This window comes from Pelmatolapia mariae, linkage group LG20 (genome assembly GCF_036321145.2).
Source record: "Pelmatolapia mariae isolate MD_Pm_ZW linkage group LG20, Pm_UMD_F_2, whole genome shotgun sequence".
Lineage (NCBI taxonomy): Eukaryota > Metazoa > Chordata > Actinopteri > Cichliformes > Cichlidae > Pelmatolapia > Pelmatolapia mariae.
In genome coordinates, this window is record NC_086244.1 from 25,195,482 (window position 1) to 25,220,283 (window position 24,802).

General features: G+C 39.4%; 1 protein-coding gene across 1 annotated transcript; it reads left to right on the forward strand.

Annotated features, from left to right (window-relative positions):
- Positions 1-3,913: 3,913 nt before the first annotated feature.
- Positions 3,914-24,758, forward strand: tead3a (TEA domain family member 3 a). Its single transcript, XM_063465026.1, has 14 exons — positions 3,914-3,922; positions 5,357-5,637; positions 10,398-10,645; positions 16,167-16,231; positions 16,416-16,478; positions 19,050-19,061; positions 19,472-19,582; positions 19,682-19,725; positions 19,838-19,899; positions 20,013-20,146; positions 20,259-20,429; positions 20,927-21,067; positions 21,222-21,374; positions 22,938-24,758. Exons 1-14 carry the CDS (start codon positions 3,914-3,916, stop codon positions 23,049-23,051), a joined length of 1,608 nt encoding a protein of 535 aa, XP_063321096.1. The 3' UTR covers positions 23,052-24,758.
- The last annotated feature ends 44 nt before the right edge of the window (positions 24,759-24,802 follow it).

Sequence of the window (24,802 nt, forward strand, 5' to 3'; positions counted from 1 at the left end):
CAGCTAAATGAATCAATGAGCAAGGAGGGTGGATACTTTTTTTTCTCCCTGCCTTTGGCATCCTTCCCAGGTTTCCCTTTGCTTTCTCACCCGAGCATGATAGTTGAACACCAATGCAGATCTTGGATCAGCGAGCTGTCGCCTCTAGATGACCTCAATCATTAGGAGAGAAAACATAAATCCATCTGCTCATTAATGGCCGACCTTCTCTGTAGCCTGCTTGCGGGCCAATCATTGGCGCTGAAGCGGGTATCCCAAGCCGAGCCAACCAATCAGCACTCACCTCCGAGCTGATGTCATTTTGAAAATACTGAGTGTAACTCTAAAAAAAACCCAGGAACACTCTTTTACCATTCGATTCAAGCAACCAATTACAGACAAAAAGCAAAGCTTGTTTCGAGTGAAACGCAGCTGCTGTAATAATAGCGGCGGAGTCCTCTGACTGGCCAAACAGATACCAACACACACATTACCAGAGGCTTCTCTCAGTCTTCAAACACCAACTGCGGACACAAAGCAGACCACAATAGCCCAGCTTCTCTGCTTGAACACCACAAGTCTTTTCTCAAAGACAGGACAATGACGCACACACACATACACACACGTTCATACTGTACACACGCACGCACACACACACGTGGTGTGAAGAATCCGGTTCTTCTATGGAGGCTCAGATTCAGGCAGCAGGTTGGACAGCCCCTCAACCCTGACGTCACGTCTCCTTTGTTGTTTATGAATTTATTTCTCTCCTCAGCTGAACTCTCTGAACTCAAAGTCCCCACACCCCTCCATTACTTCCCTCCCGCCCTGTCCTCAAGCCCTACATTTACCCCCTGCCAACAAAGGCGGGCAAATACAGTATGGCTTTAACAAGGAAGAAGAAAAGAAAAGGAGAGACAGGCAGAAGGCAGACACAGAGACGAGAGACAGAAAGATCGAGAGAAAGGAGCTCAGATGTCTTTCTCACTTTTTCTTTTCCTCCTTTTCTTCTTCGATCGCTCTCCGTGTGTCTTCCTGCTTGGCTTGTAAAAGTTTCAGCTGCAAGGCGGGCCGGCCTCTTTTGGCAGCCCTCCAACTCTCGACTCTCCTGTCCCCCTGCAAGAGAGAAAAGGAAGGGAGGACAAATATAGTCACAGCTAGACGGTACTGTAAAGTTGTAGATACAGATGTACTCTAAATGCACAGCAGGTTTTTCTTACACACATTTCACACTAATCCATAAAGGAAGAAAGCACTGTGTGGCATTTTGCCAACATTTGCCACCAGTTTTCAGTAAAGCATAATCCAGCGGATAATAAGTAAACTACGTGCTAATCACTGTGTGAGCCACCGTGTGTATTTTCAAAAGGCTGCGGCACATTGTGATGTTTGCCTGCCTTTAACTGGCTCTGGCAGCTGAATTTGATAACTGTGTGTTTTGGTGTTCACACCCAGTTCACACAAGGACACGCCGCCCGTTTTATTTCTCCTGGTATCAATAACCTGAGCAACTCGGGTGCTTGCATGCACAGTTATATTTACTCTAGCACACAAAAACCTCTACCGTGCCAAATATTTGCATTAATTCAAAACACATAACCTGTGCAAATGGGCCCTGTTTCAAAGTCTAGGCAGACACACACACACACACACACACACACAAGACTGACAAGTTACACTGTTACTGATTTACTCACCTTGGTTTTCGTGCAAGATCACACACACACCAATACTTCTAATGCTGATGTATTTACTCATAAACTGTATCCTAATCAATTAAAAAAATGAACTCATATTGTGCTTTACTACTTACTATATACTTTATAACACGTCAGGCTTATTTACAGGTTAGGTACATTCAATAGGTTAAAAAAAATTAAAATAAACAATAATTAATTATCTCTGATCTACATAGGAAAATACAAAATCATATTTATATTTAGAAATTTAACAAATAGGGTTAACTTAAGTAAAACATGTTATGTATAGCTGCTCAAAAAACATAAATCATAACACGAAGAGTAGATGTAAGAGGCCTTAGCATCAGAATTATTACATTCCCTCTTCTATTATGTGTAAGGATAAAATTAGAGTACTGATTATAAAATGTGAAATACTGTAAATGTAATGTTTATTGAATGGCCAGTCTACAGTCCGTGACCTTAGCGCAACAATCCAAATCACCTTTAGCTAACTTATCTCTAAAAACTAAATGTAGCTTCTCCAGTAGCTCCTTATTAAACTAGATGTTGAAGAGCATTTTAAACACAGAAAATTTTAAATAAAATAAATAAATAAATAAAAAACGCCAAAATAAAAGTTCACGTTTCCTAAAATGACCGATAAAGTTTGCGCTCACCTGTGGGAGACTCTAGAGGAGAGAAACAGAGGCGACCTTTGCTGCAGCGGAAGTATCCCACTAGCTTGTAGCCTGACTGTAACTGTAAGGGATGAAAGGGGTCGCCAAAGGGGCTGGACATGTGGGTCTATATAAGCAGGTGTAACCCAGCAGTTAAAATAGGAAATAGTAAATAAAAAAACGTAAGCGTGAGGTTCATTTGTATAAAAGAGCATCTCAACAAACATGAGCAGCTCACTGACTGTGGTCAAAGTACCGTTTTTTGTACTTTGTTCAATGGAGATTGATGTGGCGCTCCATCTAGTGGTAAAAGGGAGTAAATGCATACAATCTTTGGCTGAAGATGTATCATTTTACACCACTTAATTTTCTGATTTTTATTTTATTTTTCTTACAGGAGGATATTGCATGTTTTAGCTTAGATAAACAGAACTGTATATTTCATTAATAGTGTTAATAGTAACGGTGTGTGGGGGAGGGATTTCTAAAGGTCCATTCCTATGCAGCACACAATGGCTTTAGAAGGCGAGTAAAAGTTAGTATGGGGAATAATATATGTAAAACTTACCAAGACTTGCTTGGTTAGATTAGCTTGCATGGTTTCCAGAATAGATGCATTCAAAATTGCATTGTGCATTTCATGCCATTCAAGAAAGTTTCCATTATCAAGTGTTTCCTACAATCCCAAATAATCTAGCCTCCAGCACTCTGAGTGTGGATGAGTATTGAAGGATAAGAGAGAGAGAGGCTTATTCAAGATAATTTAATTAAAAACATGCACCACAAAAACAATGACAAAAAAATGAAATAATAAAATGAATGAAAATGAAACATAAACAAAGACAAAAAATGAAATAAAAGAGTAAATCAATAATTTAGTCATTGCATTAGTTCAGTAATGTCAAAGCCCAAGGGAAGAAACTACTAGTGGCATGCTACTTGTGTGCAGCTTGTCAAATGGCAGCAAGGCAAACAGGTTGTGACTGGCTATTTAGCCTACTTGCAGTAACAGAATAGAAAATATAATCTTTAAAAAAATGGGGAACCTCTTCAAAGTTCATAATAGCTATCCCTTTTGATTTGAATTTTATACCTCCACCTTTCTGCTCAGTCACTCTGAAGTGTTTCTAAAAGCTCAGTGAAAAATGAAATACCTGATCTCCACTTCAGCCGGAGACCTCACTGGGAAAGGATAGCACTTTGTAAAGGCAGGCTGAGATGCAGACATGTTTGCACATGTCAAAATTAAACCAGGGAAATTCAGCCAATGTTTTAAAAAAGAATCTTACTGCTGCTGTGTAGTTTTCTCTCTGATGTCTATCACCAAGCAGCAAATGTTTCTAAGTCACTGTGACTCGCACAAATCATCCAGATCGGTTTAGAATTCTTAGATTTTTACCATCAGATTTCTGGCAATGCCATTCTTCCTAATTCATCTACAACTAAAAGATCAAGCATATTCATGCGTTTTCTAAAATCAGAGGGCTAATTAAAAACAAAACAAACCCACAATTTGCCACTTATTTCTTTGGTCAATGCAACTGACAGCTGTCATGCTGTCCTTTTAAAATACCCATGACTAAGGTACTACTGCCCTCCAGTGGCCACATGAAAGGACAACCCCAGACCAAAATGCTGTCAAGGGGTTAAAAGTTCTCTTGTCCCTACTGGCCCTGCGCTTCTTCTTGTTCACTGTTCCTGGGAGTTTTGTTATGCTCAGCCTTTCCTTTTCTTATGTGACATTTGAGCCGTACATTTTAGCATTAAAGAATCCAACCAGATACAGACAAGGCAGGTAGGTCTTAGGGGGGCACATTTGGGGGTCCTGCCCCAGAAATTTCTAAACATCGGGCACTTCATTTCCTGCCTTCTCCTGGGTTTTTGCAAACCCATTTGTCCTGCCTCTGTTTTTCTCTAATCTAAGAAAAGCACAAAACACTGACACCAGGTGGCAGTTTAGTATATACTAAATATACTGCATTGGTGCCCCCAGGCACAAAAACCTTAAGAAATGCACAAAACAAGGTGAGCCAATAGTTTCCTTAGGGCAAGGCACCTCATTAGTTATCAAAATGAATACCAAGCAGCACGAAGCAGCATGCGTCTTCCAATTGTATATTGCGATTCAATTAAAATAGCCCATGTCACTTGTTATACGAGTCCCCTCAGTGATCCTAAGGCAGATGCCCATTTGGACCTGGTTGCTAATTCAGTCTTAGTATCTATGTACATTACTTTGCATCTTTTCATCATTCTGACTAAGTAACAACACAGTGGTAAACTGTTTCCTCAAAACAAAAGGGCAACAATGTTGAACCTCTTGGCCAGCTGAACCCTGGGTTTCCTTCAAAGACATTTTTGTTGTTGCACCTATGGTTTGGTGATTATTCTGAACAAACCATAGGTGCAGATTTAGGTGCCATTGTCTGTCTCTCTGTACTGGCCATGTGATTGACTGCTGACCTTGTCGGGGTGCCCACACTGTCTTTTCTCCAATGTCAGGTGGGGCACAGTCTAGCCACCCCCCTACCCACCCCCCACTAGCTTTGAAAACAAGTTAGCAAAATAAATGATTTTTTTTTTCTGCCTACCACTCTCAGTGCCCTGAAACATCTTGGCTTAGGGCCTTTTAAAGCTTCACTGCTGGGTATATAGTACCTAAATTTGGCACCACAACTACAGAACACTGATAGGCAGACAGAAGTGTAATTAATGATATTCAATACTGAAAATGGTTAATAATATTATACAGGGCTCTGAAACGGATACTCTAGGTCAAAAGTTAAAGCATACGTGCAAATAATGCGTGTTCTCATATTCAGAATTAATCCTGAATGGAGCTTTATATATTAACAGTAGTATTTCTCCTGCAGTAACCAAAGTATGAGGTCCGTGTAGACATGAGGTGCATTATCCAGGGGCAGACCTAACCCTCCACCCCGATGGCACGCGATATGTAGTGATTTTTCCTACACAAAAAAGTGGCATTACGACTACCACCTTCCTCATATCTCCCAGCTATCCCACCGGGAGTCTGATGTCCGGGGAGGAGTTTGCCTTGGGACCCACAAAACTTTTGCGTGTGCGCGTTTCGACGCCACGCCTCTGCCTCCGTGCGTTTTCCTCCGCGCGTTGATTTCATACCAAACTCATACTTTGCATTCCGCCTTTTTCTGTCAAACGCAGCTGTTTTGCCCTGGAAATACTCCCGAATCACGAGGCTATTTTTCTACAGAAAAAAAGGGCACACAACAAAAAAGCGTGTGCCTGTACGAGCGGGGCAGGAGAGCCGTTGTGAGGTGAGTGTGCTCTCATATAGTTCTTTGTTGTGTGTAGCAACTTTTCATGCTGCAGCAGCTGCTTCGCTTCGAGTGTGCTGGAAGTTTTGGGATATTTGACATATTTCGCATTTTCCCGCTGTGCCTGTAGTGATTCGGGGACTCACGTGTTTAGCAGGGAATTTCTCTAATATTTACTCAAGCATTCGTTCTGTATTCGGCTAGTTTAATGCGTCTCTCAGACTTAGTTTGCAGTTTATTGCAGTATTATTAGCTCCCAAGCTAGCCAACTAGCATGTCAGTTCGAGTGTGTTAGCGGTGACTTGTTATATATCCACTGAAAAACAGAAAATAACTTGTCGATAGCATATAATGACTACCACTGGAAGTGCTTGTGTGCGGTTTTTAGGAACTTTTATGGACAGTTAGTTGGAAGTTTTTCCGCTTTGGGGATCAAAGGGATATTTTGCCAACTCACACTCGGCTAAACCGCTTCCAAGCGTTCACTGTGATTTCATTTTCCCTCTGCATGCTCGCAGATGGGACTAATTTCTTGCTGCTGTGAAAGTTTTATCAACATGTGAAACTAAGAGTAGTAGGAGTTTCAAAGGAAAGGCCATGGGAGAATTTACAGCATATGTGTGTGCTCTGATTGGTTTGTTAAAATTGTGTAAGATGTGACCTTTAGGATCATGTTAAGGTTGTCCGAGTGTTTAAAAGAGTCGATCGGTTTACTGTATATATCCATAAAGGCTCTCGGTACTGTAGTAGTCAGTGTGCAAAGAGTTCATAGAAATCTGGGAAGTTTTGGTTATTCATAATGTCGACGGTGCTCCTCTGGGAGCAGTAGACAGCCCCTAATGTGCATGTCTTTTCAGTGTTCGCTGATCTCATAGCTTTATTTAGCTCAATGCTGTACTGGCCTCCTCATTGCACTAAAACACCTGACCTTTTGACCACGGGTGCTATATTGAAACTGGCAGAGCCAGCAACATATGTGCTCTGTGGCCAGTATCCCAACTTTGCATCACCACTGCTCTTGACAAATCTGTGGCTATGACAGCTCATCAGATTTCGGAACTCCTAACCAAACTGCACAGCAATGCTCCCAGTGATGGTAATGCAAGTCTGTGATTGTGGTGTATGTGTTACATCAGCACCAGGTTTGATTATTTAAGCCAAGTTTCCCCTTGGGATTTGTTAAACTGGCTGTGAGCTCCCCACCATGCTAAAAGAAGGTATTAGATGATTGACGCTCCCCCTTAATCAAATGCATAAACTAAGTTAATGTTAGAGTTAATTGTCATAAACATAATTTTTGTCATTACACCAACTAAGGTCATACTTCATGTTGGATTAACACATTTAGACTTCTTTGTGAAAAATCTCCGTTTCAGATTATTACATTTGTGTGCTGCTTATAACTTTGTATATACAAAGTATCTATTTTTTAAAATGTATATTTAAATGTGTATTGCCTGGTAGCCTCACATCTGCCTACAGTACCTCCCACTAATGAAAAACGTGAAAATGATGAGTAATTTTTTTTTGACATTCCAGAAATGTATTTTAGTAGTTAAGTTATGTATTAAAGTAGTTAGATTCATTTATTTATTTAGTTTTAGCAGTTTAGTGGTATAGACACTTTACTAGGCAACACCATTTGCTTAGCTGTCTAGTATGCCACATATGCTGCAATACTGACAGTATTTTCAATACTAGAGTCAAGTCATTCACATGGACAAACCATGATGACACCATTTATAAAGTACCACAAGCCTTTTTTTCTGTATACTATGTGTTTTTATCAGTGCACTGAAGAACATAAGTCACTAACAATATGTCATGTTGATATCATGCTGATGTCATGTTCCTGTCATGCTCGTGCTGATATCATATATTGGTCAGGCTCTACTATACAGTTAGCTGACCTGAAATGTATGTAACCTAAATCCCACTGAAGAATATAGGAAACTTCCTTCCTTCTGTCTTATTAATCCTAATCAACCAGAAGCTCGGGCTTTAGACTGTTCTAAATGCTTGGTTACACACACACACACACGCAATTCTGTTTGATTTCTGTCAGGGAGAGGGGATATCTCTAATGTGGTCATCTCAAGGGCACAACTAGCTTAGAGCATGGGAGCCCCTCCCACCTTCTGTTTGGATGGGAAAGCCAATCAGAAGAAAGTTGGCTTAAATGGAGGGTGACCTAAAAGAGGAGAAGGTGGAAGTAGAAGGGCCTGCTTTAGACATGATGAGGGGATGGACCGAGGGGCTACACTAAGGCTCATTTTAAGATAAATAACAATTGTTTTTCAAATCATGACTCATGCAAAGCTACTCTTGTTGTGGTCATTATAATCTGAACATGAAAAGCAATATGACATCATCATGAATTTGTTCCAGTCAGGACAAAGAAACACCTTCCCAGTTGCAGACGTCCCACAGTAGAGCTTTCAGGACAATTATATCCCACCTCCCTCGAATATCAAAATGTTCTTTTAGACTTTGCGCTTTCCTGACCACCCCACTAGGCCTTTCTGATCTCTATGGCAACAGCTCAGTCCAGTCAGTAGTGATTGAAACCGGGAAGGCCCTGCACACAGTGTGCAGAATAAACCCACCACAGCAGGGGAAGCTCAGCGACCACACTGATCCTCTGTGGTTCCTCTGTGGCAGGGACCATATTAACCACACTCTGGAAAACATTACACACCAGGCAACATTCATGTCGCATATGTGTGTCTGTGTTTGAAGAGACTTGGAGCATCTTCAACAATAACAAAAGAATGTGTAATTTCCTTATGTGGCCTACACAGCCAAGGTTGGAGTCTTCTAAAGTTTGTGTTGCCTTTTAGGCTAGTTTCTGTGTAATGAACAGCTAAGAAAAATGAATAGCTGGTCTCATCTTCACTAAGCGCAGTCAGTTAAATATTTAATGTATTACATCTTGTGATCTCATCTTAATAGTGACACATCCTGGTAGTGTCCTTCTTGACCCTGGATAGTGTCTTTAAACATTTATAAACCCTTAATATTTTAGCTTGTCACTTGTTAGGTCTTTGACCACGGGTGCCAGAACTATTAATACACACCGTACCCATGGACGCTGTAAACAGCTCAAAGTGAATCTGATCTCGCTCTTGGTGTGTAGACTCTTGTAGTCTGAGAAATCTGTCGCTATTCTCAACAGCCGCAAAGTTGATCTCAGTCTCGTCCATCCATCGTGATGTCAGTGATGTGGATTAACAAAACAAGGTGTGGGGTTTAATTTTCTTGAACTCTCAGTGTGCCTCAGATTCCTTGTGTTAAAAATAACAAGTTTAAAAACAATGAAACAACAATTTTTTTTTAGCAAAATGCTTTATGCACTGCTGATCTAACTTAAGTTTGGGGTTTTTTTCTGTTCACATGAAGGGATTAAGAGTAAGGAAATAAGCACTTAAACCTGTACTACATTTTAATATGTTATGGAAAAAGTGTCAAAACTTCATGTTTTACTTGTTGTGGAAACCTCGTTCCCCTTCTCTAGGCTGCATACTACAGTCTAAAGATGTTCTGTGCTTTTAACTGCTAAGTCAGGTTGTCCACGTTTGGCATTACAAAATAATGTACATGCATGGCGACTACACTTAGGCTTGTTCAACTGCTCAGTAACGGAGCTATCTAATCAGGCAAGCGCATGGCAGTAATGCATTTAGGCAAGTAGAAATGGTAAAGATGACATGCTGAAGTTCAAAGCAAGTATTAAAATGGGGATGAAAGATGATTAAAGTGACTGTGAACAGACAGGCTTGTCTGAGGATTTCAGAAACTGCAGATTATTGTCAGATAAAGGGAAAATGCCTTGCTGATGTCAGAGGCCAGAGGAGAATGGCCAGACTGAAGGTAACAGTAACTCAAATAACCACGTGTTACAGCCAAGGTTTGCAGAACATCATCTCTGAACATGCAGCACATTGAACCTTAAAGAAGTTGGCCTACAATACCACTTTGAGTGTTTCTATTAGCTAAGAACAGGAAAGCAAGGCTAAAGTTCACACAGACTCACGTAAACAACATGAAAGCATGGGTCCACCCTGCCTCGTAACAATTCGTGGTGTAACTGTCTGGAGGGTGTTTTCTTAGCTCACTCTAGGCTTGAATGGGTGAATGAGGCAAGTTGCATAAAGCACTTCAAGTGCTCAGGTACAGAAGAAAAAGCACTCTATAAGAACCGATGTGACGCTTAAAATGTGCTTAACTGCAAAAATGAATTAGCTGTACACAGTTTACAGTTTGTACACATGCTTTTTTGTGTATAGGACAAAAAACAGCTGCATCCGTTTCTCAAAATCTTGCTGTTTGCAGTGCAGTGTAGCTGTGACAACAACAAATCTGTTTCCTAATCATGTTTTGGCTTTCAACATGGAAGAAAACATGTTAAAACCAGGGTTCAGGGTAAGTATTGTAACAAGTATTTGTATATTTTTGTTAGTCCTGCATAAGGGCTTTTCCTCAGTTGCCTGTATTTCTGCCTATTGGTTTAAATTTTAAATTCAAGCTGAATGTAATTGTGTGAATAGTATAAAAGTGAAAGTGTGCAGAGATGCCAGTTTAACTTCTCTCTATTGCTCTCTGGCCTCTTCATTTGTGAGGAGGGCAGACAGACAAAATGGAGAAACCTTCTTACAGCCACCACACCCCCCAAAAAGCATAACACTGTAACACGTAACACTAACGTGTCAGATCCAGTTTAGCGTATCTGTTCCACATTTATCTTGTTTCGTGTGTTGTAGGTGTGTTGTAGCTGGAGCCGTCATCATTGCGTCGGAGTGGAGTTGCCGTGGCAGCCCTGATGGGGCGCAGGAGGAGGGTCCCAGTCCCAATGGAGAGGGACTGGGAGACGGGGCGGACCGCGGATTGGACGGGGATCCTGAAGGGGTGTGGAGCCCAGACATTGAGCAGAGCTTTCAGGAAGCTTTGGCCATCTACCCTCCTTGTGGAAGGAGGAAGATCATACTGTCAGATGAGGGGAAGATGTATGGTGAGGAGCAGCAACTTTCTACCCCTTTCCCCCTCTAGTTTCTTCTTCGATATTGAAATGAAAGCTCAAACAAAACATATTCAAAGAAGCTGTAATATATAACTGACTTGTTTGTAAAGGATTTGACTTTAATTTGTCTGTTTCGTTTTTGGGTTTAAATAATTTTCTTTCGATGACTGCGTAAAATTGCAGATATTTAAATTTAAGAGAGTCAATAAACATAAACCAATGACTGTAGCAGCCAGTATGACAGAAATGTTTGATATCTGTAGGCACCCTTTGCTTGACCCAACCATTTCAGAATAAATAAAAATAATAATAATAAAGGCTTTACATGTATAAACACATTATTCCAGAATTTTAGTTCTTAGAAGAACCACACCAAAAAACCCACAAATTTTAATCAACTGCCTGCACTTTGTAACAGAGTTGGTTTTTGATCCCTGTGCAGAATCACCTTGCTTTATGCATAGGTGATCAGCTTGCAGGTATTTTCAACAGGCTACGTAGTTTTTTGGGTCAGAGGACAATCTGCAGTAATAAGGTTAAAGGAAGGAGCATGTTGACTTCTCATGTCAACTTGTAGTTAACTTCTGAATAACTTCTGTTGTTCTCCATAAATGGTCTGTGAAACACCAGGAACAGATTTGTTGTAAATGCACACAAGCAATGTTTCATGTGTTTGTTTTTTATTAGGATTGGTTTAAGATGCTGCCTGTGAAAAGAGCTTTGTATTTTGGCTTTTTTCTTACCTTATGAAAACCTTGTGATCCTTTTTTCTTTTTTTCTTTTTTCTTGAAGGGGGGAGTTGAGTGTTTGCACTCTGAATCAGACTGTGAAGCATTTGTGTATTTGTAAGGGTGTTCAGCAGTGAGGGAAGCGGGATATATGATACCAGGTGACAGAAAGGGAAAGTTTGTTTCAGCATTGTGGCATTTTCTCCTTTTGTGGAAGCGTGGGGCTCAATGTGTTGGTTGACCTTCCCTACTTCCTTCTCCTTTAACGAGGATTGTCCCGTTGATGTATGCTTACACTTACTAAAAAGCGAGACTGAGCGTAATACCAGCTTTACAACACCAACCCCCAACCTTGCATCAGTGCTTCTTAATACTGTGAACTACTAAGTATCCATTTCAACTTTTGCATAATTAGTTGTGACTTTCCAATTTTACTGGAAAATTTGAATTAATTTATGTTAAGATATTGTTTAATATAAATGATAAACCAGTTCAGAGGATATAAAATGAAAACCAAGGAGATTTATCAGCTATTTTTCACCTATAGTCAGATGTGGACAGGTGTTCCAACATCACCCAATATTGCTTCATGAAAATACATCTCATGCCTTAAAGTGGTTTGTGTGCATAAACACTCATACTAGTGTAAAGGAATTAAAACTATGCAGTGCTCATTTAGCTTATCGGCACAAGTGTGAATTAACTATTAAACTGTGTTATGAACACAGCATTAAAATTATATACTGATTTCATAGTAACGCGAATCTCAGTGGGTGTTTGCTTTAATTAACCTTCTTGAGCTAAACTAGGCCAGTCGTAATTGATCCAGCCTCTGTGCTGTCTTTGGCGTCAGTCATATGTTACTACCATGATGTCACCCTGGATTATAGTGCCAAGCAAGTATTTCTAAATAGGGATGATCAGCAGACTTGGTGAGGCAGATAATGCAGCGAGTGTGTGTGTGTGTGTGTGTAACAGTATTGATGTTTTAATATTCGATTGATAATATATTTTAGTTTGTTGAAGCTTAACACTCGGCTTCTTCATCATTTATCTCTTCATAATCATTTGGCAGTTAGATGGGTGCTGGATAATTACTCTAATGAATTAATAAGTAATGCAGATGAAAAATAATATACTAATTTTGGCATCTACTGCTTTTAAATCACACCACACCTATATCCATCTTTATTAGACTTTGAAAAACATTTTCAGCAAACGGTGACAAATATCTTGGCTTTTACTTTAGGCTTTTTTTTTTTTTTTAAAGATTGATAAATGCATATTTGGTGTTTTTAAAATCCAGTGTATCTCACTTATTTATCCTTTTATTTCAGTCACGCAAAAAACTTTTTCTAATATCTGCCGTGTGTAGTGATTAATGAGTCCTTACTAAGACATTATGGCAGTGCAGTTAAAAAATAAATTGTTTTATTGTCACAAGTTGTAGATTACTTGTTTACACTCTGCCTGACTCTACTTCGATCAGATTGTTACCTTTTTAGCGTACCAAACCTGCAATGCCCAAAGTTGCATTGTACCCTCTAGTGCCCAACTGTGCAACATCAAGACTCAACATGATTCAACTGTGTGTGTTTTTTCATTGCATCTTATTTTCATCTCTATCCTTAATCATCCTAGCATGCTGCACATCCTTTCCAGCCCAAAAGCCACTCTGCCTTGCCACTCAGAACAAGTCCTGTTCTCCTTCCTTAGTTTCTAGTCTTACATACAACTCACTATAAACCTTTTCCTTTGCTTTTACCACCTCTTTCTTTGCTGGATGACTAGCCTTCCAATACTCCTACTTTCTTCATCTATCCAAACACTCCCCTTTGACTTTTTCTTTGCTAATCTCTTTCTTTGAATACTTTATTGGATGTCCTCATTTCACCATGGAGTCTCCTTTTCATCATTTTTCTGTCCAGAAGATACACCAAACCTTTCCCTTCTGGTAGTACTCTATATCACTTTATTCAGTCTACTTCAGAATTCCTTGTGCTCTTTTAACTGACATCTAGCCTGTGGGATATACACTGAACACCACGCCTTCAGTTTGATCAGTTTAAATTTCTGACTCTCTCCACCTCAACAACACTATTCACATACTTTTACTTGAAATTTTTTTCCTACTTCATTTCACTTCCTATCTACACCATGGTAGAACAGTTGGAATCAACCTCTGTTTCTTCTGGTTTTCCTTCCCCTCCATCTGGTCTCTTGCACGTATTATCGTATCCATCATGTCTGCCAGTTCTCTCCCTTTACCCGTCATAGTTCCTGCATTTAAAATTCCTACTCAAACCTCCTCACTCCTGCCTTTCCGTCTTTCTTGCTGCCTTCAAACACGCCTTCCCCCTCTCTTCTTTCTTTGTCTTCGGCCAACAGTACCACAGTTTCCACTGGCACCCACTTAGCTAACAGTACCAGGGGCTATTGTTGTTAACCCAGGCCCTATCCAATCAAGTATGGAAATGACATTCTTGATGATCCGCATGTTTGACTAGGCAAAGATTATATTCCAGGTGCCCTTCCTGATGCAACCGTCACACTTATCAGGACTTGGGACTACCCACTATGAGTACACTGGTTTGTGCCCTCACCTTGTGTCGGTTATATTACATATTTATAGTTGTAGCTTATCTTGCCTTATATTATAGCAAAATAGATCTGACATCTAAAGAAAGAGCTTTTACCCTTATGTGGAGTAGTGGTAGGCTGCAGGGTAGTGCATGTGTCCTGTTTTGGGAATTGGAGCAGACTGCTGTGTCTGAGTCAGCCCCTTCTGTTGATTTTGGGAAATTCTGTGCTCTGGTAACTTAACAGTGCTGATGTGACTCATCTGAAATCCCTACAGCGTCACAGCCTTTTCCAGAAAAAAGGATGATGATGATGATGTTAGTAAGTGTGCATGTGTGCTAAATGATTACAGCTGTGGGATCAGTCTGGTCACCTTTATATTTAACCGCTTGCGGCATGCTGTATAATGGGTTACTTAGAAGTTACAAACGACGAGCAGATCATCAGGTGTGGGTTGGAACTGAGAAGAGGGAGAAGGAAAGAGCTGACCAGGCAGTCTGTGCTGACCACATTTTGGAAGTCTGTTAACAATATCATGACCTCTCCTCTGCTTTTCTCTCCATTCCCACCATTTCTTCATCGCTTTTGAATGTCTGCCAGCAAGCAAAACCAAACCTGACTAAAAATTAATACATGCTATTCTTAATAGAAATGTCTTACAGCCTGAGAAAAGGAGAGCTTGACAAGTCTTTATGGGGATTTATAAGACTCTCACTACCTTGGAGACACACACAAACACACTTTCACACTTAAAACATTTCACCATAAGTGGCATCACATTGAGGTTTTATTTTATGCTTGCAGATACAGATAGTGGATTCAAAAGTATGCACAGCTTCATTTTAGAACTTGACCAGTAAGTTCGGTACAGTCTAAACATAAATTTGAATGTCACTGTGACCACTGAACTCAAACAATAAGGACTCTCGGCCTAGCCATTTGTGTTACGATTGTACTTATTGTATTTTACATTGTAAGACACAAACTACTAGACCACAAACCACATTTGGCTTCAGATTCAAGGCAAATGAAGTTTAGCTTAATGTGGAGTGTTCACCCATGTCCTGCCTGTCTTTTAGATTCATATTTGTTTCAGTGAACAAATGGGATGCAACAAGTGGTGCAATTTAAAAACTTTAATATGTACAGACATATATAGGAATGATGGTCCTTTTTTTAAAAACGTATTTGATCAGTTCTGGGTGCTTTACATTACCTTTGTCATACATCAACCACAACAGTCATAATTAACTTTGGCTTTAAAAAATGCAGCCATTTAGATTTGTTATTGTAATTTTCTTTTGATTACTAGGACATTCCTCCTAGAACTCAGAAAATTGCACAGTTCAGTTTTGGAGCTGTGATTCTGTCTATTTTTACAGCATCATAAAAAGTTACATGGTCCTACATGGCTCAAGCAGCATGGCTTTAAGCAGCAGAGGGAGCTACTGGCTGGAGCTACTTGCAATCTTACTATAATACATGAGACCTCTGTCTACCTATCTGACCACAAAATCCTTCTACATAATTGGAGCTGAGCAGCCAAAATTGGCACACAGTTGTGATGTCCTCACGTTGCCTAGCAACCACCTACACGTGGGCTAAAATGACCCATTTGTAGCATTTATGCACCTGCAACACCTTTATTAAAGCAAGCTTGGGATCATTTTCGTTTCTCGACACTTCCTTTTTATTTATATACACAAAGCTAGACACGTGCAATATATAGTCATCTTGTTGCTTAGCAACCACCTAACAGCCTCAAATAACATTTTAGATAGTAGAACTGATGAGTGCTGTTTTTTAGAGTAGATAAGTTGATATGGTTCCTTGATCATATAAAGATTTAAATACATTTTATTGTATATCAATAGTCATGTCACTCCCACATTTACCTTGTATTTTCTTTATATAAACACGATCTACCACTCCTATTTTCTTACTTTTCTCAATGTCATTATGCGAATCAGTTTGCCAGCAGCACAAACAGCCCAAACAATACTGCAGCTTGGCCACATACTAGTAATGTAAATACTAGAGATTGACTGTTACAGGTAGACATTTGAATATGCCCATGCCAAGTCTGCTCATAAGGTGTGAGCTATATCTGCCTAAACAGTGCAGTTTAAGAATAACTTAACAATTGTGTAATGTGTTTATGTTTTTTAGTCATTCTAATTTTATCAGTTTCTTTGTCATGTTAGGTCGAAATGAGCTGATAGCTCGCTATATCAAGCTGCGAACGGGGAAGACACGCACACGCAAACAGGTACGCACAGATATTTGTATAGACTACACCACTGATCTGTTTTATGTAACAGGATTTAAGTGCATCTTGTTCATTGTAACTTGTTCCACCTTGTTTAAATGAATATTTATGGACTGTGTCTGTTTAAAATGATGAAATCATTGTGTAAATGTGTGTTTTCACGGGGGTAACCCTGGGTCCATAGGTGTCTAGTCATATTCAGGTTTTGGCACGTAAGAGGGTACGAGAATACCAGGCAAGCATCAAGGTGGGTTCTCACTGACTATACTCTACTACTCTCTGTAGTCACAGCCTTCTTCTTTTCTCTTTCCTTTTTCCTCCCGTCCCTTTTCCTTCATCCTGTCTTTCCTCAGGTCTCTAGTCACCTGCAAGTCTTGGCCAAGAGAAAGTCTCGTGAGATTCAGTCTAAGCTGAAGGTATACATGCTCACTGACTTTGCAATGCTAGCCGCTTCGCTCTGCATGCTCAGATGTAACTTGACCCAATCTTAGACGTCTTCGTCAGAACTTATGGCGGATTTTTCTGCTTTTCTGCTGGGGTACTACCTGTATTGGGGGTATCTTTACTGTCAAAGCCGACTCCCACCACCTTAAAACTACAACTATATTTAAGTATAACTATATTTTCCAACCATATTCATGAGACTCGTGCCCTTAAAACTGGAGCCTTGTTCTTAGTTCTTAACATCGGCCATACAAGTCTCCAGAGAACTGCAATTGCTAATCAAATTGCAGACGATCAATATATATTTCCTAGCCCAACCTTCATGGAGCCTTTTTGTCTAGACCAGTAGAAAACTTTGATGGACCAAAGTTAAATCCAGTGTAGAAGGAGTTTGCTGCATGATTGGAATATAGTCAGTAGGGCACAGAAATGAGACCTTTAGGTTTCGAAAACTCACGTTTTCAAATTTTTTTCTCTTCTTTTCTTTCTTTTTTGCTTGTATGCTGTATTGTCTAGCATTGCACAGTACAAAGGTTTGTTTTCTTGAGTGTTTATATATGTATGGCATCATTTTTATGCATGGCTGGTACGTTGGTCATTTCACTTAGATCAAGAGGTTTGTGGCCTTAGACAAATAATTGCATGAGATTAGGTTGCTGGCTTTTGTTGACCACTTAGTTTACAATGCTAGCGGCATGTAACCTACATGCATGCTCCCATATCAGTAAACATGCAAGGTGTCTTTAATGTGCCCATTTGAGGAATTTCAAAAGTTTTCTCCCTTGATTTTCTCTTTCTTTAGATTCTTGCTCTTGAACATTTCCTACATTTCTTTTTATCTTTTCTCTCTATTTTTTTCTTGTGGTTTTACCATACTCTGTTCTACACAAAACAAACCATAATTTTACACCAAATTTGTTGAACCACCTGCTCTCCCGTACACATTTGGAGAGCAATGTTTATAATTTCCAGATATAAACAAAAGGACTCAGTTTTATGATGGAACAGATCAGTAGGACATATCCTGCTCTTTCAGTATAAGGCAGTGCTTTTGATTACAGTTACAGCTGATTTCGAAATTATATAGGCCCTTCACCTTTTGCACCCTTGAAAATTTCATTCTAACTTGAAAAATGAACCTAAATTCATTAACTCACGACACCAAAGTTCAAATTGTGTTTTTAGGTTTTTGATTTTATTTATTTATTTATTTTATTTATTATTCATGTATGCACACATCTGTTTATTTTCTCACAAATTTATTTAAAAAAAAATAGTTAAAATAAGTATGTCAAAGCATTTGGACTATAAATTAAGTTCTTTGTAGACATCAGTCACTTTTGATTGTTGGCCATGCTCACATGGATTGTGCAGTTTATTCTTTCTGGGTCATCCGCTGACATTAGCTGAGACTTGCTTTGATGGTGCCACCAGCACTACTCCCAGACTAACCATGAATCATTTGATTAGTGATTGATAGCTGCTTTACCATGAAGCTCTGATTGGAGTCTTGTTGAGATGGTACTCCTCTCTGCAGTTAACTAACTGAACACTGATTAGTTAGCTTTGGGTTCTATCGAAGAAATACTTGCTTCCGTAGTTAAAGATAGAAAACTCTAGGATGTGCTTCTAGGAACACTTATAGTGTCTGCTATCTTTTAAGCTGTGGTCTGCTAGACTGGTGGAATGGCAGAGAGGGACAGGGGGAATCTTAACAAACTGGTCAGGAGGGCCAGCTCTGTCCTAGACTGTCTGCTGAAGTCCATCGAGCAGGTTGGGGAGGAGAGGACGTTGTCTAAGCTAACATCCATCATGGACAACACCTCCCACCCCCTGCATGAGACTGTACGAGCACTGAGCAGCTCGTTCAGCAGTACACTTTTACACCCACAGCGTAGGAAGGAGCGCTACCGCAGGTCATTTTTACCAGTAGCTGTCAGACACTATAACACAGCTTTGTTCACACACCCCCCCCCCCCCCCCCCCCACACACACACACACACACACGTGTACATACCTCTGTACAATTATTATACATATTTTTTTGTTATCTCTATATGCGAACTTCAGTTGCTTATTTATATAGGACCACTTTGTGTCTCGCTTCTATATTTTATATTCCCCTTGCCATAAGAGCTGTGTAACACCCAAACTTCTCATTCGTGGAATAATAAAGGTTTATTCCATTCTATTCTATTTAGAAAATAAATTTTTTTATTCACACATAAACATGCAAAAAGTGAATGTATCTAAATGTTTTCTGAAGTGGCTATATGAACAAGGCATATTCCTTTATTACCTAACAATGATTTTGTAATCTGCTTTTACTTTGAATGTACTGAAGTTAATTAATAAAATGTCTTTTTTGCCATAGGCCATGAACTTGGTAAGTTTCGGTTATACAACTACAGTTTTCTGCTTCAGGCTTTTGTGTTGTGTGGTTGGCATCACATTGCTGCTAGTCCACAGTTGCAGTTTTATTGCCAGACTCAAAAAAAAAAAAAAAACCCTGCTTGTTGCTCTTTCGTTTTAGTGGCTTTAGTGAAGTACTGGTGGCGGTTAGCTCTTCTTACTTGGTTTGCCTCCTGCTTTGGCTTCCCCTCATGTGCGCTTTGCTTTCTGCGCTATTTTTCCATATAGTTGCTGCATCATGCTTATGTACACTACATGTTGGCTGGCTTGCTGTCTAAAGTGGCCTTTGGAGTTGGCTGATCTTGGAATGATAACCTGCATTTTATTGTGACGTTTCAGAGTTTTGTCATTGTGTATTACTTTGTCTCTGTCTTTCTCATTCAGGACCAGGTCTCGAAGGACAAGGCACTGCAGACGGTGGCCAATCTCTCATCAGCTCAGATAGTCTCTGCGAGTGTAATGAAACCCCAGACTCCCTTTCCTCCACCAGTCAGAGTGAGACGCTAACACTGACACACACACATCTGTTGTTTTCTACTTTTCGGGGTAAACGTGAGCAAATCGTATTACTCAATCTGTTTCTTTTTTGTGTAGTTTTGGCCGGGCCCTATGCCAGGACAGCCTGGGCATTCTCAGGAGTAAGTATAGCTGGCACATACCTTGGTTTTCTGTCTTGAAAATCAAACTTTCTTGCGTAAGCAGGTACATTTACTCATTTTCGGGGTTATTTCTTCTGTTTCGTTTTTACAGCATCAAGCCCTTTGCACAGCCGCCATACACTACACTCCCAGCCCCTGTCCCTGCACCTATCAGTAAGTGTGAACTTGATTTGCCCAGTTTTTTTTTTTTTGTTGTTGTTTTTTTTTTTGTTTTTTTAAATAAATATTGTTATTTGAATTGTTTCACAGTTTTAAATGTTAAACAGGTTATGAGGCCTTGCCACCCCCTCGACCTGCAGCTATAGCAGCTCCTGTATGGCAAGACAGAACCATTGCCTCTGCAAAACTACGGCTACTGGAGTACTCTGCTTTTATGGAGACTCAAAGAGACAGAGAGACGGTATAGACAGCCAGAACCTTTTGAAACAAGAGTCGTCAATATAAAATATGTGCATAGTCAAATTTTTCTCTCTTTTTACCCTCTTGTACTTATTTCTCCTTCCCTTCTACAGCATAAACATCTGTTCGTGCACATTGGCCCATCAAACCCTGGCTACAGTGACCCAGTGTTGGAGTCCATAGACGTGAGGCAGATTTACGACAAGTTCTCTGAGAAGAAAGGAGGCCTGAAAGAGCTTTACGAAAAAGGGCCACACAATGCATTCTTTCTTGTCAAGTTCTGGGTAAGTAACCAACAACACTAATCCATTTTAGCAAAGAAAGTCAGCAAGTCGGATTTCTAATCTCAAAAAGGACATGCGCACTAAAATGCTTTAGTGTTTACACTAGATTACTTTCACTTTGTTAAACAAATAATTGGGTCTTTTGTAGAGTGTCTTTCATTTTGCAGTCTGAGGTAATAACCTGCTACACCACGTGGGGGAAGCAAAGCCAGTGTAGCGCTAGAAATTATGCAGGAAATTACTTTTTCACTATTAGTTCTTAAACAAGTGTTTTTAGTACACTGCATTATTATTATTCAGCAAATCAAACACAAGTTCTTGAATAGTTTCTAGCTTGGTACATGTAATGTGTCTTACTGTTGCAAAGAGTAGCTGCAGGAATGAGTATTAAATACTACAGTTATAGTCTTTGGTGGTGACTTCTTAATTTATTTTCTTCTACCCCTTTATTTTTTATTTGCACTCTTTCTGTATCCATCTTATTCTCCTTGTTTTAGGCGGACCTGAGCAGTGACATCGAGGAAGGTTCTGGCGCATTTTACGGCGTGAGCAGCCAGTACAGCGGAACAGAAAACATCACTATCAGTGTTTCAACAAAGGTCTGCTCCTTTGGTAAACAGGTGGTGGAAAAGGTTGAGGTGAGAAAATTATTCACTCTTATTTTACAGACACATTTTAATAATGGATCTTATTTATTGAATATATGTACACATACTCAAATATATTTTACATTAGACCCCACCCGCATGTGTTTTTAATTGCAAATAACGTATGTGGATTTCTCCTAACCAGACTGAATATGCACATTTGGAAGGAGGAAAGTACATGTTCCGCATCCATCGTTCACCCATGTGTGAATATATGATCAACTTCATCCACAAACTCAAACACCTGCCAGAGAAGTACATGATGAACAGTGTTCTGGAGAACTTCACCATTCTACAGGTGTGTGTGGGTAATCTGACCACCAATACAAAACCATACACTGTTTATAAACTTGCTTTGGTGAGTTCATAGTGTGAGGCAAGATTTGGTTAATAATTCATATAAACTATTATGTGGATAAAACGTGTGACATTGGATAGAGTTGAATATCCTTTGGCATCATTTAAAAATGATTGTTAAACTGAACTTTAAGAATTCATGAAAACGGCACAAGGGGGGTTACAATTAACTGTAAATGTATATTTTCTGTATTGTACACTTGAGTCCATAATTTGTTGGACAAAAATCTGTTTTTTGTAGCTTTGCATATTTACATCGCCATAGTGGATTTTAAATTGGGCTCACTGCTGAAAATCTTGTGAATATGATAACTTGAGAACAAGGTGATGTAGGATTCATAAATTCATAATATAGGTGTCTCTACTAAAAATGGCAGATGAGTTTCAACACCAGTGACCTTGACCTCAAGATCAGAGGTCAACTTTTATGATAATAATGAAATAGGTGAGGAACAGGCCTCAACTGGCTGCCATGGTCCTTTCATGTCAAAGTAAGCAGACATGATTTGACACTGAAAATAAGTTCATTCAGAGTGCTCAATTTCAGTTCAGTTTTATTTATATACCGCCAAATCACAACAACAGTCGCCTCAATACACTTTTACATTGTAAATTAAAGACCCTAGAAGTGATTAATTTGTATTTTATAGTTTTCACTGTGTTTTTAAACATAAGGCCTAAAGACATGTCAGTGTAAGTGTGAGAGGCCTTTATTGCACTGGGGGGGGGAAAAGAAACTGTTGGAGAGAGAAACAAAGTTAGGAGTGGCTAAATCAGTAATCTGGTACATTGTTAAAAAGGAGTGTGCCAGCCAAATATTGACGGACCTAACTGCATGCTCATGACCGAGTAGGCCAGATTAGACCAGAAAGCTTTAAAGAGACTGGCTCTCTTGGGGTGGAACCAAGATTAACAGCTCATAATCTGAACCATAACATATCTTGACCTGATCTCCACCAAGTCTACTGAAAAACTTCACTGACTCTCAAAAAAACAGCAACTGAAACCTAGTGCAGCATGTCCAGCAAGTAAACAGCATTTGGTGATGTTCATGAGTTTTGGGCTTCAGGCAGTCATTCACTGCAAATGATTTTAATCAAAGTATTAATACCAATTCTTAGATATTCATAAATGAGATGAGATCTTAGATATTTGTGCAATTCATTTTGAACCTCTGAAAAAAAGAGCACTGTGTATAAAAATGGGTGTGATTGGGTTATTCCAAAATTTCCGTAAAACCCCTTGAATTAAAGCTTGCAGTTTGGTCACATATTTATTAATTGATTGATTTTATTTATTTTTAAATCCACTGTGGTGGTGTCCAGAGGCAACCCCCCCCCCAAAAAACAAATTATAGGCCTAACTGTATGCAAAGGTATTTTTGCACCTTCTTAATGTAATGAACTGAATTTGAAAAGCGTAAAGAAAAGGTTTTGCTGCACATTCACAAATTTACTTTCTCCCCCCTCAGTGCCTTTCTTGTCTTTATTTGTTTCTTTCCTAGGTGGTGTCCAACAGAGAAACTCAGGAGACTCTGCTGTGCATCGCCTTTGTGTTTGAAGTGTCCACAAGCGAACATGGAGCGCAGTACCATGTTTATCGACTAGTTAATGACTAGCGGCATGTTGTGTACATGCAGAGACTCTTCACGGACTTTTTGATACTCACACCATAAACACTATTTCCAGCTGAACACTCAGAATTGCTACTCCTCTATTCTAAACACACTTGTTTCAATAGACCAACCGTCACACTGTAGTCACGCCTGTTGTTTATGGTTTCCCATTGCTGGAATATGTATGATGCACAGATCATTTAACAGCATCCCTCTGCTTAAACGTACCAAAAGAGTCGGCAAACGCAAAGGTCTTATATACATTAGATATTCCTTTTTTTTCTAATTGGAAATTGAAAAAACCTTTTAAAGTGAATCAAGTTTAATATGCAATCCTTTGATCAACAATGCAAAACTGTGTGATGCACTACAAGTGGATATATGCATTTGCATTTCCATCACAGGTGTGACTGATGTGAGATGAGTTTGAATATAATCTATGAAAAAAAATATTCATTGTTCATGTAACCTGCCACAAACACTATTACTTTTACAGACTGCAGTAGCTCTGCGAGGTACAGTTTGAATGAGTCTACATTGGAATAGCCTCTGTTACTTGTTTAGTATGAAATCGTGGACTTCAGTCAGCTCAATCGAAGGTCCAAGGATACTGCATAAAGTATAAGTGAGCCTCATGTAAAGAAGAGCATGTTGTATTTATATTTGATATTGTGTCAAAGTGTAAAGAGGGAGATCATTTTAGGAGTATTTGCTTTTTTTCCTCTTTTTAAAGGTTTCCAGTGGAGGACGTGTTTTCGATTGCCTCACTTGTCGTTTTAAACAACAGAAGAATTCAGACAGTTTCAGACTAAGTTCACGTTTTGCTCTTTGCAGCATTTTTAACGACAGAATCACCTTCATTGTCCGTAGACGTGAAACTATTTTTACTTTGACTGTGTGGGCTTGCTGCAGTACTTCTACCTCCATGCGAGTTGGGATAAGAATGTGCTTTGATTTCTAAAGCCTTAAGCTGAGGAGCACTGATGTATAGGATACGTACACTACGCTTGTAATGGTACTGTTTTTAAGCCAAACCTAAGGTAAATAGTCCATTTTTGTAAAGATGAACTTTTTTTTCTTTCTTTTTATATTTCACCAGCAAAGCAAAAAAGTGTTACTCTAAAAATGTTAAAGGAAGGGTGTTCGGGGTCTATCTGTTTTCATATATATGCAAACAATGGTATGGTACAGACCTCATTAAGGTCGCCAGCAGTGCACTGGGATAGATTTTGCCTGATAACACTAACGACTATCCAGCTGACACTTTTTTCCTTTTATTCTATGTAATGTGTTGGATTATTGGTACATTTGGCTTTTCTCTTTCTTCCTTTAGTAAACCTCACATTTTTTACTTCGTATTACACTGTCATGGCCTCTCTGTGCAGGATTATCTTTGCCTGTGTCGAAGAGAATTTGTCATTTGACTTTCTATCATGACACTAAGAGCTAGCTGGCTCTATTTTTTCTTTTTTTTTTAAAAAACAAAAACAAAAAACATAAGATCATATTTTAATACTCACTGTGTGGTCAGCCAAAAGTGTTTTATTTTATAATTGTGTGTACTGTTTGGCTGTGCCTCGTCACTCCTTTGGTCATGCCTGCTCAGTGAATTAAAACTGGCTATACGCTGTACCTATAAAGTTACGTGTTGGTGTCTTGATCATAACGTTTAGACAGTTGAGAGAGGAAATGAGCCTTCGTGGGTCTGAAAATAATAAATGGTAAATATAATTTTTAATCCACTGTTCCTAATT

What these genes read in the sequence shown, in the direction of transcription:
- tead3a (XM_063465026.1), top strand. An exon ending in CCCTGTCCCTGCACCTATCA is followed by an intron (nt 19,900 to 20,012) that starts GTAAGTGTGAAC and finishes AATGTTAAACAG; the next exon opens with GTTATGAGGCCTTGCCACCC. An exon ending in CTCAAAGAGACAGAGAGACG is followed by an intron (nt 20,147 to 20,258) that starts GTATAGACAGCC and finishes TCCCTTCTACAG; the next exon opens with CATAAACATCTGTTCGTGCA.